General features: G+C 37.0%; 3 protein-coding genes and 1 pseudogene across 7 annotated transcripts; 1 reads left to right on the top strand and 3 right to left on the bottom strand.

The window, feature by feature from the left end:
* Positions 1-6376: 6376 nt before the first annotated feature.
* On the bottom strand, positions 6377-7496 carry LOC145206945 (katanin-interacting protein-like). The gene has a single exon (XM_080078557.1). It carries the CDS (start codon positions 7419-7421, stop codon positions 6741-6743), a length of 681 nt encoding a protein of 226 aa, XP_079934683.1. The 5' UTR covers positions 7422-7496; the 3' UTR covers positions 6377-6740.
* Positions 7497-12027: 4531 nt separating this feature from the next.
* LOC145225419 (uncharacterized) lies at positions 12028-17077 on the bottom strand. 5 transcript variants are annotated; one of them, XM_080092113.1, is made up of 9 exons: positions 16567-17075; positions 16230-16311; positions 16048-16159; positions 15873-15992; positions 15465-15811; positions 15332-15401; positions 14080-14186; positions 12685-12806; positions 12028-12617 (listed from the first exon to the last, which is right to left on the bottom strand). In XM_080092113.1, exons 5-8 carry the CDS (start codon positions 15693-15695, stop codon positions 12690-12692), a joined length of 525 nt encoding a protein of 174 aa, XP_079948239.1. In that variant the 5' UTR covers positions 15696-15811; positions 15873-15992; positions 16048-16159; positions 16230-16311; positions 16567-17075; the 3' UTR covers positions 12028-12617; positions 12685-12689. The 5 variants fall into 5 exon arrangements, with proteins under 5 accessions (XP_079948239.1, XP_079948249.1, XP_079948269.1 ...); XM_080092123.1 differs by lacking the exons at positions 12028-12617; positions 12685-12806 and adding an exon at positions 12814-13781 and having other exon boundaries at positions 15465-15598; positions 15669-15811; positions 16567-17077; XM_080092143.1 differs by lacking the exons at positions 12028-12617; positions 12685-12806 and adding an exon at positions 12814-13781 and having other exon boundaries at positions 15465-15598; positions 15693-15811.
* Positions 17078-17952: 875 nt separating this feature from the next.
* Positions 17953-19459, top strand: LOC145207632 (uncharacterized). The gene is made up of 4 exons (XM_080078741.1): positions 17953-17986; positions 18053-18161; positions 18238-19329; positions 19393-19459. The coding sequence occupies exons 1-3, from the start codon at positions 17953-17955 to the stop codon at positions 18446-18448; spliced, it is 354 nt and encodes a 117-aa protein (XP_079934867.1). The 3' UTR covers positions 18449-19329; positions 19393-19459.
* Positions 19393-20307, bottom strand: LOC145207764 (uncharacterized; annotated as a pseudogene).
* Between the last annotated feature and the right edge of the window lie 149 nt (positions 20308-20456).

A 20456-nucleotide genomic window follows, 5' to 3' on the forward strand; every position in this document is an offset into this window, starting at 1 on the left:
TTTTTGATGGTGATGTCACAATGCATTTTATACAAATCATAATGCGTCATTCGTCGGGGCTTGTCTGCGCTTTGAAAGTAAAATTTGCAGGTAGCAATTGACTTGGGCTTGGCCAAACCGAGTTAGAATCCGAGAACTACCGCAAACTCTGACGTCATTTCATCCGACCTTCGAGTGTTTGCTCCTAATATATATCTTGGAAAAACTAAAACTTGAGTTAAACGTTAAAAGTTAATTTAATGTAAAAGTATTTCTGCAACAACATGTAGGACTAAGTTCACTTAATTTTACAGAACGCAAAAGATGATCCAAAAGTTGTTAGTTTTATCACAGACCAAACCAAAACTATCAATGATGCCTTCATTATTGTTCGCGAATAAACGGCTTTCTATTGTTAATTGTCCCCTACGAAGGGACTCGACACCTTGTCGTTGGTGTAGGGGCTTACAATCACTAAGATCGAGTCCAACCCGGTACCCAAACGGCAACGCGCCATCCTGGGTACACGTCTCTGAATAACTACCTTACTTACTATGATGCTTTACAAAGAAATGAAACAAAATGCTGGATCGAACGTGGCCCAGAATAAAAACGTTCGCGTTCCTGCTGACAACCTACAGAGCCCAGCAGGTTCGAAAAATAAGTTAGGCTCCATGGAACTCTGTAACCAGACTAAGATCCTTTCACTTAACATCGAGGGAAGTTCAATGCCCAAATGCGAATATCTTGGGAAAATCCTCCAACAATACAGAGTCGACATCGCATTACTCCAAGAAACCCACGCTACAGCAACATCACCGGAATCAAAGACCCGAATACCAGGATACACTCTTATTTCAAAAATCTGCCATGACAAATACGGGATATGCACCTATGCCAAAAACCCTTCTGAAGTAACAGAATTGCAATCAGTCTTAACATCCAACAACACTCACAGATGAGCAGTAAAAATCAAAGAACTAACGGTTGTTAACTTGTACAAACCACCAAACAAAGAATGGCCGAATCCTCCTCTCCCACCCTTTCCTCACCCCACTGTTTACATTGGGGACTTTAACAGCCACAACACCGACTGGGGATATAATGAAAACGACAAAGCAGGCGAACAATTAGGACAATGGATAAATGACACAAATCTTCATCTACTATACTACCCCAAAACCCAGGGTACCTTTCATTCCTCAAGATGGAACAAAGATTATTCAACAGATCTATGCCTCGTATCAAAAAACGATAACCTTGATCCATTGCCAGCAACTACAGAAATTCTGCCCTCCTTTCCACATAGCCAACATCGGCCCATAATAACTACAGTTGGATTAAAAATTCCTATCATCAACTCCCTTCCAAAAAACAGATGGAACTTCGAACAAGCTGATTGGGAAAACTTTGCTAAAGCCGTGGACCAGACATGCATCCATATTCCTCCATCAGCTCAAACAATACCCAGATTTCACAAACTAGTTTTAAAAAGTGCAAGACGCTACATTCCAAGAGGTAGACGAAAAAGGTATGTTCCCTGCTGGTCAAAAGAAAGTGAGGCCTTGTTCAAAGCCTACGAAGAAACAAATGAGAATAATACAGCAGACCAACTATTATCATCGCTTAATAAAGACAGGAGAAACAGATGGATCAGTACAGTTGAAAATCTCGACTTCAAACACTCAAGCCGCAAAGCATGGGCACTTCTACATAAACTGGACCTTAATTCAACATCAAAGCCCAAAACTGCAGCTCCGATAAGTGCAAACCAAATCGCAAAGGAAATTAAACAACGAGGACACCATAAACCAAACCACACTTTTGAAAAATCTGTAAGAAAAGAATATCAACAACTATACCGCACATACACGGAAGATTCCAACCTGTCATCACATATACTAATGTCAGAATTAAAAGAGGCGCTAAAGCAAACAAAAGCGAGCAAAGCTGCTGGAATAGATGGAATTTACCCTGAAATGCTGAAACATCTAGGAAATAACAGTCTTCAATAGCTGAGGACCGCATTGACAGACATTATTCAAACTGGAAAACTTCCCAAAGATTGGAAAATAGCAAAAGTGATAGCAATTTTGAAACCAGGAAAAGATCCAACCAACCCAAGCAGTTACAGGCCAATTTCTCTTCTATGCTGCACCTACAAAGTTTTGGAAAGAATCATACTTGCCAGAATAACGCCACTAGTCGAACCATTCTTACCCTCTGAACAATCTGGGTTTAGAAAACATCGTTGCACCAGTGAACAAGTCCTTGCTTTAACATCACACATTGAAACAGGATATGAACTAAAAAACACAACTGGAGCAATATTCGTAGATTTATCAGCTGCCTACGATACAGTATGGCATGATGGTCTTCTACTAAAACTAGCCAAAATAATAAAATGCAGAACCATGCTGCGAATCATATCAAAAATGACAGGTACTCGTCGCTTCTACACATGTGTAGGTTCCGACACCAGCACAACTTTTAAAATAAAAAACGGGGTACCTCAGGGCTCCGTACTGGCCCCTACACTATTCAACGTATACATCAGAGACATGCCTAAAACCAAATGTCTTAAATTCGGCTATGCGGATGACTGGGCACTAACTTATCAAGGAAATTGTCTAACAACGATTCAAAACCAACTCACAGCTGATCTCACCACTCTCCAGGAATACTTCACGACATGGTATCTACAAATGAACACCACTAAAACAGTGACAACTCTTTTCCACCTGGACAATCACCGCGCAAACCAACAACTCAATATTATAATTGATGGAAAGCAACTGCCAACGGACCCCAATCCGAAGTATCTTGGAATAACATTAGACAGAACTTTAAATTATAGACAACATTTGCAGAAACTATCAAACAAGATAAAAACTAGAAACTCACTGATCAACAAACTAGCAGCCACTAGATGGGGAGCAAGTCAATCAGTCCTGAGAACATCTGCCTTGGCTTTGTGTTACAGCGCTGCAGAATACTGTGCTTCAACATGGGAGCTACTCACACTAAAAAATTGGACATCCAACTGAACAGAACAATGCGAATAATATCAGGAACTCTAAAATCCACCCCTATTACTTGGCTACCAACAATGAGTGCAATACCTCTCCCACACTTACGACGCAGAGCATCAGCTATGAAGATGATACAGAATCTTCAAACACTTCCAGAGGAAATTCCCCTCACCAAAATTATAAGACAAGCACCAAAAACACGTAGACTAAAATCCAGGCATCCAATCTACAACTTAGAGACTGACAACACTTTCGATATGACTGAAGAATGGAAACAATATTGGTTTAATAACATGCCCGCTGGAGGAGAGCTAGTAGACGACCCAACAACTCCACTGCCAGGTTTCGACTTAGCACATAGATGTAACTGGGTAGCAGCGAACCGACTGCGACCAAAACACGCTCGCACTGCCCACATGTTCGGAATGCCCACACTGTGGAGCAATTAAGCAAGACACAGACCATCTTGTCCTAAAATGCCCCACAACCAAGTTACAAGGTGGATATCGGACAGTACATGGGGCCACTCTAAAATACGCAATCTACGCAATCTACGCAAGCTATACGCAATCTACTAACAAAAACTAACTAAGATGTTGACGGTTAGTGCTATTAGGGTCAGGGTGACGGTTTGTGATACAATTAACTTTATAATTTAATTTCAGATGCCTTTCAGGTCTAATTTTCTCTACAAGTGTTCACATGCGGTACCATACAGTGTTTAGTACCACTCTCAACACATATGAGAATATTAAGCCCAAACTGGACATCTAAAACTAAATTATAGTGTTAATTTTATTATAAACCCTCACCCAGACCCTAAAAGCCCTAACCGTCAACATTTTTTAAAGATTGCATACGTTTTATAAGCAGATTGCGTACAGATTGCGTAGATTGCGTAGATTGCGTAGATTGCGTAGATTGCGTAGATTGCGTAGATTGCGTATTTTAGAGGAGCCCCAGTACATGAATGCGATACAGCATTCAGCGACTGGTTTCAAAATATATCCGATCACACCTAAGTTTTTTTGAGACGTGGAAATCATACGACAATACATTGTTAATTGTGATGGAATAAATGAGTTGTGCCTGTAGAAGAGATTCAATAATTTTTAAAACAATTTTACTGTTTGACCGTAGCACAAAAAAGGTTGCACTTTTGTTTGTCCCGGAAAGACGCGCGTTAGGGCTTGCAACCAATGTGGCCCTCGCAAGATATTTTTAATGTTATCCGGCCCGCCGTGAAAAAAGTTTGGTGATCCCTGCGTTAGACAATCACTACAAAACCGTACCATGTAACGGGTGTAGCAGCACCTGCCTCGATGGCGACTTGTTAAAGGCGGCTACAGTGTAAACGATGATGTTCATTGCAAATTGTTTGGTAAGTCTGATCTTTGCATCTCAATAATAGCTGACTGATTAACAGCCCCACAGCGTGTCTTTCTTTGTATTCTTGAGTAAACGTTTCAAAGGCGAACGATTAAATCAGCTTCCACATCCCCAAAGGGAGAAAAATAGAAGAAAATAGACTACCAGAAGACTAAAAATAATCTAAGAATATACCCAGAATAGACCAAAAATAGACCGGCGGCAAAGTCGAAAACAAGCTATATATAGTAGAGCAAAATATTGGCTATTGCGTGAAACCTTTTTTCCTTTAAGTTATAGAATTCATTTTATGGCAAAGGTGCAATTTATAAAGTCATAGCGCCCTCTTCCCGAGCTGCTATGCTTCTTCTCAAGTACGAGTGGCTGTGTTATACTTTAAACTTGAAACGGAAACAACAGTATAAACACGAGGCAGTATGCGTAATGATGAACAAACACCTTATGTTTGTGCAGAACATTCTAGAATAACAAAATGACTCAAAATATCTTATGACTTGCATGAGAACGGAAATACCAACACTTACATCCAGTTAGGCCTATAAAGAGGTTAAACACTTCCCCTACATGCTGTGCAACATTATTGCAAACAACATGCTAACGTTAAGTATAAACTTTGTGCACATTAATATCATGACCGCCACACGGTGATACCTGCTAAACTTCAACGTGAAGTACTAGTTATTTGCACCAAAGTCATTTGTTAATGCAGAGAATGAAGCAACCGGTCAGAACAGCTGTTTACTGGTCAAACATTGAAAGAGACATCAAGGATATTTGTCACAAATGTCACAGTTGTGCCGAGCATCAAAATGCCTTACCCCCGAAGCAAGCGATAATCGAATGTATCATGCAATATCGAAGGACGCCGAGTGGGAACGGGTATTCTCCTAGTCAACTTCTTAATAACCGTCAGATGCAAACGAAGGTGGACACACTTTTTCCTTCACCGCCACACATTGCCCAAGTAAGGCAATCAAGAGAAATGTCACGCGCAAACTCGAAAAAACATCGCTTTGCACAAAGGTTGGAATGTCGTGCAACGCTTTGGATTGCGGACCGACGCACAACCATGATCCACGCTAGGTTCCAGCCGTTGTAACAGAAGTTCACGGCACCCGATCGGTCACTGTGAAGGTGATATCTCAGGGACAACTGTGGCGCCGCCACATTGACCAGCTCCGTCCGCGACACGCATCTTTCGAAGATGAAAATCCCGGTGAACTTCCAACACCGGTAAATGAAGATGCTCATGTCGAAGATCAGCATGTGGAAGATAAACTTCTGGTGATTTACCAGTATCATCCCAGACAACTACCGACTACGGTCCAGATGATCCGCGACGGTCCAAGCGACGTCGCAATCCTCCGCAATGTTTTTGTTGTTAATGACGTAATATTGTTATTGCGCAGCTTTGTGTTTTTGTTGGGGAATGTGTCAAGTATTAGACATTACGAGGCCTGTGTAGTACTCATTTCGCACATTGCGTTTTAGTTACATGATTCGCATTTTTGTGCTGCTATGCTAATTGATTTATGACTTTTAGGTGCTATATAAACCGTGCTTGTATTCGTATTATTCCTTCTATTGATTTGCTCTGATCGAGAATACAACATTAAACCTTGAATATAACAAGTCTCAAGCACAAACAAAAAATTGCCCTACAGCACATTGTAATTAAGGGGTTATATCTGTTAAAGGGGTAACTAAGAATGTTTTGCTATATTTTTGTTGGTTCACTGGGTAACATACAAAAAATGAAACAATTAATGTATCGTGCTTCATAAGGAATACACTACATAAGAAGTAAATGTTAAGTATATAATTGTTCTGCTTTGCATTAGTTAAATAATATATTAGCGATCACAGACAGTGTAACAAAAGGTACATTGTGTTAGACAAGTTTGCCACCACACTTGCATGTATAAAAACTGTATGCTAAACAATTCAACGTCACTGCACTGACCGAACACAGCAAATCACACAAACAAAAATATTGCATTTATTTAAAAGAAATCATGTAAACAAAATTTCCAACACACTGCAAAATTAAAATTTGTAACAGCACAATTATCCAATGAAAGAAAAGGATTTTATTTTCTGATAACTGTTAACTTTTGACATCAGCTTAACAATAACCACAGTTTACTAAGTATCTGCATGTTATTCAGGAGCTCATTTTGATATAAACTGAAAAATTATTATATTGATCGTTTCGTTAACTGAAGAAATGTATGATGCAGAACTAAAGGCCTTTTTCAATCACTCGGAGTTAAAAATAAACCGTACAAAACAAATGTTGTAATTTCAATTGAAACTGTAAATTTAAAGTGAATCTGTTTGTCAAGAGATATTTAATCTATTTGTTTGTCCAAGAATGGGAATGTCGTCAAAGTTAATATTTAAACAGTTGGCAGTTTCAAAAATGTGTTCACATACAACATCTCCACCTGAAACTTGTGGTGCATCATTCCAACATTTTCTGGTTGACACTGCCTCCGGAATGATTTCTTCATCTTCAGACCCTTCAAATTGCCGGTCAAAAGTTTCTACAATGTTTTCGTCTGAGCTATCACATTCTTCAAAGTCATCAACATATGAGTGATCCAAATTCCCCCTGACCGCCCTAAAGGTGTCACCTCCATCCGCTTTGATTTGAATTGATCCTTGACCCCAGAATTTTCTTGTTCTGATTGATACGGACTGTGTGGGTAGGTTTGATGCTGATTTTGGGCGTGGTGTAAATAATACACTTTGATGAAAATCTTTTGAACAGGTAAGTGATGCCCTTGACTTATGTACTGTTGAAGACAGCTTTCTGTGCTTCTTTCTTGGAGAAAAACAGCATTGAACTGCATTTGCTCCATTTACATATGGGGAAAACGCCTTTTCCCTTTTCTCAAGTTCCTCAGCTGATTTACTTTTTGTGTTTAACCCTTTTAAATATTTGTTTTGCTTTTCCAGGGAAATCAAATATTTGTCATGTTTGCTTATTATTGTATCATCAGGTCCTTGACACTCCATGTGTAAGTATTTTAAATTATCTTGGAAGTATTTACAAATGTCCTGTTTTGGTATACCACAGTATATGAACCCTTCCTAAGTTAAAAAAAAAATATATAAATCAATTTTACATGTTACTTGTCATACTGCACATAGCAGTTATATTTAAGCTCTATTAACATGTTTATCTGCCAACTGTAAATCAACGCAATTTGTGATCTGATTATGTTTACCGTTGACAAGTATACTCATAAATCTATTTAATCATGCTGCGACTATAACTGATTGGTATCAGGGACAACATCATGACAACAAAAAATAACTGTCTGTTTGTCCTCGATCTATAAGTTATGTTATATAAAAGCGCCCCCAGGAAGTATTCTTTTAAAAATCTTTACTGAATATTTTTTTGGCAATTTGCTTGTATTGTTTTGGTATTTGCAGTACCAACAGAAATGTTTAAAACTGATCACTCGTTGTTATATTTGTGTGTAAGCTTTTTTCATGCTACACATTTGCATTTGTGGTGTTATTATTACACCTTATTTCCTTAATGTGTTAATATTACACTGTCACCTTAGGTCAGGGGTGTCCAACTCGAAAGCACCGCCGTGCCAATCTAGGTTTTAAAATATACTCGCGTGCCAACGTTTGGTACTTTTTCCAAACCATGTATTAAACGTCTTAAAGGTAGAAAAGTTGTCAAACTTGTTTATGATACTCCAGAAACCTTTCATAGCATACCATGTCGCTTAAAGCGCAGAATCCATAACATGGAATATAATACGACAGCATAAAGGCCCGGAATGATCAAGAATTTGCCAGTTTCAAACGCCTAAAAGTAGACAGATCGAGTCTAAAAACGACCAATTTAATTAGTGGATTTGTGTAACCTTAATACTGATCATCTTTACTGAAGTTAGAATAACGGCCAAAAAGAATCAATAGAAAAATATAAATTGCCTGACAAATCCTAATGTTTACCATCTGAATGTGCAAAAACTTGCGTGCCATTTTCAAATGCTCTGCGTGCCACTTTTGGCACGCGTGCCACGTGTTGGACACCCCTGCCTTAGGTCCTTAACTAACTTAAGCCTAACCACGAATTACTCAGCAAAAGATATTCAAAGTTAACTGTTTAAGTACAACCCCAACCCAACTAAGTTCTACAACTTTATTCCGACAGAGAAACAGACAAATTAAAGACTAAGGAATAAAATTAACCATCACAAAAACACAAAACGCACCCTATTTCTGCCAACTAAAAAATTAAAATACATTCAACTTACTGATTCAAACTTGTCACTGCTTTGTTGCTAACTTAACAATTTTAATCCGAACCTGTTTGGTCGCTGTCCAGTGTTGCCAGGTCAAATTGTGGAAAGGCGCAACTTTACCCGTCAAAAGTAGCCCAAAAGGAGCCCAATTTTACAAATACCTGAAATACAATTGATTTTTACTACTTTCACCTGTTTTTATTCAGGTTTCTCCGTTTCAGATTTAATTTTTGTGCATTTCAAACGTGAAATTGAGCTGTTTCCAGTAACACCGTATTGAACACACTCTGTTTACCCACTTTTCATGCTTTTTTAAAGTTTTGTAATCTCTACTTAAAAAAACATGTTTCGCATTAATAACAAAGTAAAATGACCTTTGAAACAATGGTCTTTGCCAAGAGACAATTCTTATTACGTGGTAACAACGAAGGCGTTTATTAAATTTCTTTGTTTGAAAAATGAACATTGCATTGCGTGGACTGAGCATTCTTTTGCTCAGCTGGATGTTAAATCTCCGACGCTCGGCAGTTTCATTAGTTCTTTTCTTGTCGAAATTGAACTTACAACGTTTTCCACGTCACAATAATAATGCAATCATTACTCGTCATACGGGAGAAAATGTCATTTACAAACCCGCCCAAAAAGGCGCAACCAGCAACTAATGAAAAAAGCCCGCAACTTGATGTCGAAAGTAGCCCAATTCGGCGACAAAAGCGCAACCTGGCAACACTGGCTGTGACATATTCTTATCAATGAAGTAATGAACACAAGGAAACGAAAAAAGACCTCTATAAGGATCTCATCGACAAAGAATTTTAACACCACACCATGTAACAAAATACGAATGGAAGCGTTGTGGTTTTGCTCAGCAAAGAATAAGTAAAAGGGCTCCTCTAAAATACACAATCTACTACGCAATCTATTTATAAAACGTATGCAGCTTTTAAAAATGTTGACGGTTAAAATAATAAATATAATTCAGTTTTAGATGCCCAGTTTGGGCTTAATATTCTTATATGTGTTGAGAGTGGTACTAAACACTACATGGTACTGCATGTCAACACAAATTGGGCCCAAAAGGTATCTGAGACTAAATTGTAAAGTTGTTTGTATTACAAACCCTCACTTTGGTCCTAATAGCCCTAACCATTAACGTCTTAATTAGTTGTTTTTAGTAGATTGCGTATTTTAGAGTAGCCCTAAGTAAAATACCCATTAAGACCGAAAATCAAGAAGAAGAACTGAGTCAGGCTCAGGCAGTCCTGACCTGATGGGCTTTACATCCCGGAATTACACTTTGGAGAAAATCAACTCCGAACCATCGACACAGAACAAATTGATGTTCATCTTCATCAGTGATTCTTAACCTGATGGGTTCGATCGAACCCCGGGGTTCAACACCAAAACAGGGATGCGACGAAAAGGTCTTTTGAAGTACAAATGTACAGCAAACATTTTCGACATCTTTCGTAATTCTACAATGTTGTCGACCATATAGTAATTAATTTGATTCAGTGCTTACGTTGTTTGATTTTAAACCTTTTTTGTGCAATTACCGTTTTACTGGCAGCGACACACGGACCAAATCCTGCACACAATGCCTTTTTTCTGGTTTCGCGCCCTGTTAGCTCATTTTGTTGTCGTAAGTGAACAAGTTACCTGACGTCACCGCTTTGTTTCGTTTATAATTGTCACATAAAAACACCGGCGGTCTATCTAACCCAGCGGTTCTCAAACTGGGGTCCGCGGTCCTTTAGGGGTCCGTGAGGCAATTTTTGGGGGACCGCGAAAAGGTAAAGTACTTCTATAATCTTATTTGGCGTCAGTTTGTGCCACTGAATCAGTTCAAATCAAAGTAGAATTGTGAATCGACTGCCTTCATTGCTAAACAGTAGCCTTTATTGCATGACAACTAACAAAAATGCCATTGTTCGCGCACAACTGCAATGTTTATGTCTTGTCTGTGATGTCACAAGCTGTCTTTAGGTCATTATTACGCGCAATTTTGCATAACTATCTAAAATTTTGCAATCAACTTTCGTTTTTCTGAAATATACACTCAGGGTTAAGGACCGCGAGCCCTCAAAATTATGGCAAAGTGACCGTTTTGAAAACATAATGAAAAAGTTTGAGAACCACCGGTCTAACTCCTTTTATCCCGCGCTAAGCTAACCCTCTAAGATGAGGATAAAGTGTTATTTTTACCCCAACGCTAGTGCCCTATGTGTGTATTCAGAGCAAGGCAAGGAAAAAGCGGGCTGAGACGTTGGATGCAGAATCTTGCAAAAACCTTTTTCGCCGTTGTTACCATTGCACCATACGTCCATTGTTACGACATAACTGCCAACCAAGTGTGTGGCCTGCTTTCACGGTTTCCTTTGTTTCCACACGTGTAGCCTAGTTAGTGTTTGAGTAGTATCTAAGTCTGTGGTGTTTGCATTAAATTTGCTGTGGTGAATAATTTTATGTTATATCAGTTAGAACTGTTAGATTGTTTGGACTGTATTGTATTTGTGATGTTCTTGAATGTATTTGGTTTAGGTCAGTGGTTCTTAACCGGGGTTCGATCGAACCCCAGGGGTTCGGCAACGCCGAATCAGGGGTTCGACGAAGGTCTTTTTAAAGTACAATACAAATACTCGTTTTTGTCAAACTTTAGGGTCTATAGTCGCTACAAATGGCAATTTATATTTGCTCAATATCAAAACACTGGAAGGTTAAACCAAAGAGTATTAAAAACATGAGTGGAACCTCTGACGTAACAATGGACTTTTAGGACTTTTCCTTCGTCCTGCGTCACGGTTCAGTGCATAGAAGTTTGTTCAGCATTTTGTTGTAGTTCGCTTGTGTTCTATGCGTTATTTTTGCTTAAAAATGTAAACGGTTAAGCGTATAGCGCGCAAAACGATACGAAATTGTCATCGCATGTTTCCATCTCTGATGCAAAAGAAACAAACTTGTTGAAAAAAGAGATTGTTCACGGTGGTATAATTATACCTCGTACTGAAACAGGTTTTGTGCAACAAGGAAGAGAAATTGTTTGTAAATATAAAGCAAATTGGGTCAGAGCCTATTTGTCAGGTTCATAAAGTTTTCACCGATGAATTTTAGAATTCCGACCAAAAACAAGAAGCATTTTTTTTTATTTTCAAGGGAAACCTAAACTATGGTTTAGCTACAAATCACTGAAAGCAGCAAAGGTAAGTGTATTTTTGACCATTTCATTGCCTGCCAGGCAATCTGATGAGCTCTAACAGAGCGAAAAAGTTCTACAACTTTCTATTTTTAGGTAATGATTTAATCATAAAATATGTCTAAGCTTTGCTGTCTGCCACAATGCGACAACCGGGCACCACAATTCACTTTATTTCATGTTCCAAACAAAAAATATACAAATTCATCACAGTTCCAATGGGCTGATAGCCTTGAAAAAATTATTCTTGGGTATAGAAGCGATCAACACATCATGGAGCTATACAAAAAAGACAGCGTCATTTTTTACCCAGTTTCAACTTATTGGTAATTTTAGTGCCAAAGTTGAGTTAAAATTTTTTTTTTCTTTATTTAATAGAAGCCAGCCGTAAACAGCTGAAGATTGGAAGTCTTCCAACACAAAATGTGCCCCAGAAAAGTTTTAAAAATGAAAAAAGTGTCAGGCAACCACCATAAGAAAGAAAAGTGACTCCTTAGTTGTGTTATAAAAACTTTTCAGCTTTTAAAAATGCAAAAATCCCAAATTGTTGGGAAAAAAAAGTTTTTGAAGACAAAGTTTGTTTAGTCTTGCCAGTCACTTCGAAAAGTTGTGTGTCAGGAGCGTAACCATGAGCCAACTTCTTGAAAGTATATCAGCATCAAATATTTGTCAAGGAAGCACAGGATTAGGTTCCGTCCCACATTACACCACCAAACAGGGAGATCCACTGAGTACGAACTTGATGCCCTGTGTGAAAATTATAGCAAACCGGTGAGGTTTAATATTCTCTTTTGTGTAAAACATTAAAACTTGCATTGTTTAAAATGTATTTTCCTGCAGTTCATCAGCTTGCTCCATTTTTATTACTGGTTCAACGAGGTGTTCCAACTGTTCATCCTTAGATATGAACGATAACCGTAACAATAACAGAAGTATCTGAAAAACACAACATTGCAAAAAGTGCAATTAGGACATTGTTTGAAGGAAAGAGTGCAGAGCACATTAAGAGTAAAAACAAAAAGGTAACACTTTTTTGAAAACAAGTTAAAAGTTTACCACAGGTAGTTAACTATGTAAAAGAATTTCTGAACTAGAAGAAGAGGTAAAGGTTTTTTTACAAGACAAGGATTGTGTTGGTGTAGACCAGGGGTGGGCAACCTTTGTTACTGTAGGGCCAATTATAAATGTCAAAATGGGATCGCGGGCCGCACCTGTGTATAACACAAAGTGATTTTGCTTGGTTTCTTACCAAATATGCTTAACTACAAGTATAATTCGTATTTAAATCTAGCCACATTTTGCCAGATCGCAGAAAACGAGCATCAGGCGCATTAATCAGCTCAAAAATATGTTATAATTGGACTCGTTTGCCAGTACTTTTGAAATCGAAGCGTCTTTGCGGGCCGCACAACCTTGACTGAAGGGCCGCAGTCCAGCAAACAATTTAACGTCGTGGCAACGTTGCGTAATGACTTTTTGAAACTACCAAAAACGTTTGCTGTGACGTTATAAAAACCATAAAGTGTGGACTCCCATTTTCGTTTTAATTACGTTTAAACAAACGTACGTTTTTTCGCCATAATAACGTTAAAACAACGATTACACAACGTTTCAGTTTGCCGATTTTGTTACGTTAATTTAACGGTTGTTAAAACGAAGATTGTCACGTCAACTGGCGGTTTAAGTTTAGGTTGTCCTAACGTTACTCGTATCGTTTTCCTCACGTTATTCAAGTGAGTTGTGTGAACGACATTGTGTGGACTCCCATTGACGTTTCTATAACGATTACTGCAACGTTGTACGCACACCAATTTTTTTAAGTATTTTAATACAAACAAACGAAATCAAGGACAGGACAGTGGGTGTGCCAGAAGAACTTGAACTTGAGATGTTCATGTCAGCCTGTCTATTCTAAAACACAAAAATGGTTTAAGCTTACAAAATCAATAACTAGTAATGTATCACTTGTAGTATCTGTGTATAAAAAGTGTGTTGATAAACTAGAAGGGTATATTAGCACATATTGCACAACATACAACATTAGTGTATAAAGCTACATTTTGGTGATGGCAAGGGAACTAAAGGGGGGAGTGGGCAAATTGAAAGCAACTAATTGATTTACAAACTGTATCTATCAGCTGTGAAAGTTTAATGTAACTCACTCGAGCAGTTTAAATCAAGGGTGAAAAATTAAAAAATATCTGTGTACCTTATAGTTAATTCCGCCAGGCTTGTATGGTGCATGCTTTAAAAATTCTTTTATCTCCACCTTAACTGCACTGGCTTTAAGATCTTTGTTAGAACGCAGTGCACTTTCTAAAAATCACAAATGCATATTTTCAGTTTTGCAACCAGTTTCACATTTTTTCGCCGGCAAAATACTTACTTAAAATTAGGGTTGGGCATTTGACCGGTCAAATAAAATCTTGTCAATTGACCGGTCAAATACTTGTCAAATTGGTCAAATATCGGTCAAATACTATACACACTATTAAATTGCATTTTTAGTTAAAAGTTGATAGTTAAATCGTCTGCTAAACCATAAGTAATGGAAAAGAAGGTTTCAACTCATGTAAATTTGTTTGTGAAATGTTCAGTTTATATTATATTACAGACTTTTTCAACCGCATTGCATGCTTCATTTCATCAATGTCCCCACCTGAGTGCCTGTAATTTTCATTCAGTAATCACATTTGTGAACTGGATTCTCATTATATTCTATATACATCATATTAAAGTCTAATTTTGACTGAGATTTAACTGCAAAACTCGCTTATCCTGCTTAACATCGTAATTTATGCTGTTACGCTGTTGTCAGATCTCCATTCATGACAAAAAAGGAATATACAAAAGCTTGATATGTACGTACTTTATCCCAATAAGTACTGACCTGTAACTCATCCACAAAAATCTATTCTGGGCCATTATAAGCTAAATATAGCTACAAAAATTTTTTGGATCAACTATAGAAAAATGGACTGTAGACCTACAAGTTTACACAGATGCTTTAAATTACTTAGATTTTTTATCTGTCAGTAAAAATGTGCAACATTTGCAAAATGAATAAGTAAATACCAATGAATTAACTCAAATGAATAGTATCTCCTAATTGTTATGGACTTTATTTCAAATGAACAAAACACATTTACATTAGCTTAAAAAGCACTCATTACAAAAGTATGCCTTAAACTGTTCTACCTGAGGGTTATTAGAAATAAATTATCCTTTTCAACAACCAAAAAGCCAAGAAAATTTACCACATTTGATTTTTAAAATTAAAAATAGTATTTGACCGGTTAAATAAAGTGCTGTCAATTGACTGGTCAATTGACTGTATTTGACCGGTCAATTGACCGGCTTGCCAACCCTACTTAAAATAACTTTACACATAACAGTTCCACAAAAAGCCTCCTTTCCTTTTCTTCCTTTATAGCTATACTGTGACCATAAACCATACGAACCAACAGCCTTCAGCATACGCCGCACATTGTCTCCAACACTGGTCCCTCCAATATTGGTTAAATATTTGACCTATGTGATAAATTGATTTGCATTCAGGGCAGTTTATATGTAAACAAGACACATGTACTATACCAGTGATTTGCATAACTCCTTGTCATGAAGTTTGTTATCCAAATCCTTCAATTCCAGTATGGATTCAAGCGGTCTTTCCAGCATGTCAAATTCCAGGACTTTACCATCATCATTTTTGGGTATGCTTTGTTTAACTATGTTTGTAATTCCAATAACATGTTTAATTTTGCTGCAAAAAATTACAATAATCTGGCAAGGACCCACCCAAGTAAACGTGCACATGCATACCATTTATGTTGTGAAGAGCACTTTCGCTGGATTTGATTTGTTGGTCTTTGTTTGAACTATATTTGAAGATGTGCTCAAGCTTTTTTCCTTGTTTGCTTCTATGTGTTTGTATCTATCAACTGGAAAGAAAATGTTTTAGAAAACAGGTATGGTTTGTACTACATTAGTGCAGAATGTTACCTGGTGGAGAGTATCGACACACTTTTTTTCTTAAACGAACATCTGGCACTTCATCATCACTTTCCACATTTGAGGTTAATTCTGCCCTGGCTACCCATTTCAGTGCAATTTCAAAATCATCTGAAGCATAAAGTAGCAGTAAAAAACTGTTCATTGTCATAAAAGCACAATTTACCTGTAGCTGAGAAAATCCGTATTTCAAAAGTATCCCATGTTTTAGGATCTGGAATTTCACCTTTCTTTGCCTTCTGTCTAGCATTTAGTTTGGGCCAGAAACACTGTGTTGTCTGGAAAATATAAACATGACTGATTTACCATCAGAATACCAAAAAGACAAAAATAATAAAAGATACTTACAGATTCACTTTTTTTTTATCCAAGTTGAATGTACAAGTTCGACACTTTGCTCCTTTATAAATTCCACTATGGCAAACGACATCTGCAAAACAAAATTTAATGAAAAATATAAAAATACAATTTTGCTGATAAAAAAAGGCCTAGAATACAACTCTTAGGGTTTCCATGCTATTACAAATTGAAAATTTTCTCTTACATTAAACAAAATTTACTTTGGGTCATTTAAAACAAACATTGTTTAGCATTCTGCAAAACTAATTGAAACATTACACTTTTTCAACAAAAAGTTAGCTCCCGCAAACTGTTCACTGACTCTGTTTTAATTTCTATACTGTACCATTTATTATCTTTTCGGAAATACTTTGATGCACAGCTTAAACTTGTAACACACTCGCACACGACAAGACTGCACGCACGTTCGGCCGCACTTACAGCCATGAACCATGCCGCCCCTGATTTTAGCTTGGTGGTTCCCAATTCATAAGCGGTTGCATCATTATAGCCGCACCGTTTCAAAGTTTGTTTACGCATACCTTTTTTCTCTTTATTAATTGTGTCATTGATTTTTAAGTAATGTGTTTACCATTATAAAAACATGAATGCTAAAACTTTTTTTCGGCAAATACCGGTTTAAAGTTAGCGATGTATTTGATTCATGACTAAATTACGTTAATTAAAAAAGCGTTTAAGAGGCACGTGTTTGTTCTGTTGAGTGGTAAGGTTGCAAGAACGTTGGATTTGATTCGTTTCTTTACGCTTGTCGTTGTGTGGTAAGATGATAGGAACGTTTGATTTCATTCGTATCTTAATAAGCGTTTTTAAAACCACTATATGTAACAACACAAAAACAGTTAGTTAAAACGTTTTAGACAAAAATATTTATATCGTCCAAAATAATCCAACAAAAACATTTATATCGTACCGTATATCCCATGACGTTACCCACACCTCGGATTACAACCACACCAAAACGTTGTTTTTAGAACGTTTTTCATGAATCATTTTATGACTTTTTCGGTTAACTTAATAGCCCACCACCGAACCTTGGTGTAACATTTTCATCAACACACAAAAAAATCATTTGGTGACCTTTAAACAACGTTGTGAATATTGTCAAAACATTTCGTTTTGTGTATTCGTAACTTAGAAAGGTTACAAGTATGTTCGCTTTGATACATTATTTTCATGACGTTTTACCAACAGTTTATATGCAACACGTTTTTATCTCGTTATTTAGTTATGTTACAGAAACGTACGGTTTAATACGTAACTGAAAAAAACGTTTTCAAAACAGATAAATGCTACTACTTAAAAACGTAAATACAAAACGTTTTTATCTCGTTATTTAGTTATGTTACAGAAACGTACGGTTTGATACGTAACTAAAATAACGTTTTTAAAACAGATAACTGCAACCACATAATAACGTAAATACAAAACGTTTTTATTATTTTGTCCAAAAAAGTTACAAGAACGTTTATGGCGTTACGTATGAACGATGACGTTACTAACACGTTATATTACAACCACAGCAAAACATTTTTTCAAAGTCGTGTTTACTAAACCGTAACAATACCGTTTGAGTTACGTTCAAAGCTAACGTTATACCATGCAACCAAAAAACGCTTACAAACCATATGACAACCTTTAAACAATGTTGTGAAAGTTGCCATAATGTTTTGTGTTAGCTGGGAGGTTGCCCACCCCTGGTGTAGACAATGACATGTCTAATGATTTTCAAATGATAGTAGAAAGTGGTATGACATTTTTTAATGATGTCACAGCTGACCAAACATTTTAGGCATTTTATACACATTTTGTAGCAACTCAAGCAGGTGAGGTTGATGATTTCCACAAAATCTTTTGGGAGGAACAAATCAAACTGAATAAGAAAAATGCAAGTGGTGAAAGATATCACCCAGAAATTATAAAGTGAGAATATTTCTAACATATGGGCAATTTTATTTATTTATTTATTTATTACCACTTAACAAAGCTTTGTAATCAGGTTTTGTTTGAGTTTGGCAAGTAAAAGCAAAGCTGCATACAATGAACTTCGCAGCAGTGGTATTCTTCGCTTGCCAAGTGCCAGGACTTTGAATGACTACCAGTTTGGAAAGTTTTGTTTTTGCGCGGAGGATATTTTTTTCGTCAAAAAAATTGCGCGGAATTACAATTTTCTGCGGATCGATAGACTTTTGATTGACGGGTGGATTTAACGATTAACGCAATTTGTATGTAACGCCTGCAAGACTATCCAGCCGACAAAAAAAACAACTAAATAAAGCAATAAACACGACGAATCTTCAGTTTTGCTCTATTGCGCACAACCACACCAACGCTTTTTAACAGTTTCTGTGGATGAAATGAAAGGTATTTATTCTGAAATCTCTAAATTTTTTGGAACTATTGTTTATCTTTGTGTCTTAGTGAAAGAATCAATTGTGTACGATGCAAATTCAGATTCCATGATTGGATTTGTAGATTTAGGTTCTTGTCGCGGTCAAAACCAAGTTGCTGCAACCCATGCGTTGCAGTTTTATGCCCGATCAATCCTATTCAATTTTTCCAGGCCTGTTGCTTTTTTTGCCACAAACAAACTTCAGGCATGGCAGCTTACCAGTATTGTTTGGGAAGTAATTATGGCTAATAATAATTATGGAATATGTCGTTGGTCAGCTGTTGTTTTTATTGCTTGTTTTAGCTTTGATGCGTACATTTTTTTATTGTTCACAACTGATAAAATTAACGTAGATACGTAGTTGACAGTTAAGCAATAAATAACAACTGTTTGCTTAAAAAGGTAGATGTTTTGTTGTTGACAAAAGGTATTTTCCACGTAACAGAATTATTGTAGGTGTTTATGTACTAACTATGTAATAATGGAGGAGAGAAAATCATGCGTTTGCTGCCATGAAATTAGTAAGTGCAACAGCAGTTAGCCAAGTTCAACGAATATTCTGAATCGCATCTGCTTTGTATAAAAGCATGTCCTGGATTTGAATCTATATGTCTCAACGTGTATGTATTTGAAGCAGCATGTTATCGATTTAAACGTCAATTGGGAAATCATGATGAGGGTAATTAACACCCGTCGCGAGTAAGTTTTACTGTACTAACTACTAACATGCAATATGCCACCAGGAACCTCTATGCGTTACAGATATACTGCCTACAGAAAATTTGTTGAATGGTGCTGGGGAAGACTTCAGAGTTACGTTGCCAGACTGACAGCCACTTGTCAACTAAAGTTGTGAATTCCCTTGTGACGTTGCTGCACAACAATACGTGTGGTTGCATATGCTTTTCACCCAAGGTCCCAACTCTTTGCAATAGGCTTTGTTAGAAAATGCTCTCAGTTTCTTTTCGATTTCTAAATTCAAAACCATAAACACAAATATACTGGTGTATGCTCATGTTTATTTCTATCATACTTGTAGCTACATGCCAAACATATTGTTTTGTTTCTGACGATTCTTCACTAATGTATTTAATGATTTGTGGATGCCTGTTAGTCACAAAGACTTTAATAAACAATCCTTTGCTTGTGATGTTTTCAATGCATCCCAAGAATCCTTCTTTTTCCATATCATTGCTGTTTGCCACTTCATTGCTCTAGAAAATATTATGAAATTACCAACTGAACACATGAACAAGGTTAATAGCAACAATTTTATTGTTGCAAAGATCCATCATCCATCATTGTGTATGTACCAAATTTAGCTGAGTGTCCAGGGAAATCTGCAGTTAATTTACTTCTGGTACACCATTTAAGAGGTAAAGAAGTTTTCCTTTACCCACAATGTATTTTGGTTCATAGCTTAGATTGGGTGGTTCCCTACATGAAAATGTACTGATATTATCACAGCTTTTTTTCATAACCACACTTTTTTGTTATTACCAAGTAAATGGCATGACAATAAACTAAATTAGTATGACATAATGGTAATATTAAAGACTATAATGTTAAATGAGATTATGTCAGAAAACAATTAACTAAAGCATACCATATGCTACTTTTCTTGCAGCCGCTCTCAATGCCATTTCTTGCTGAAGAAGGCTGTTTTAATGAATACATGGAATGGCATTTGGCTTTAACACCAGAACTTTTGCCATGCCCCTGTCATACTGCATTTTATTTGTGAAACATTCATCTGTGAAATGTAGGCTACAAAGAACACTGTATTTCGTTGGTCCCTTCCATTTTTTTCACGTTAACAAATTTAA

The sequence above is a fragment of the Phallusia mammillata genome, chromosome 1, assembly GCF_965637545.1.
Source record: "Phallusia mammillata chromosome 1, kaPhaMamm4.hap1.1, whole genome shotgun sequence".
In the NCBI taxonomy this organism is placed as follows: domain Eukaryota; kingdom Metazoa; phylum Chordata; class Ascidiacea; order Phlebobranchia; family Ascidiidae; genus Phallusia; species Phallusia mammillata.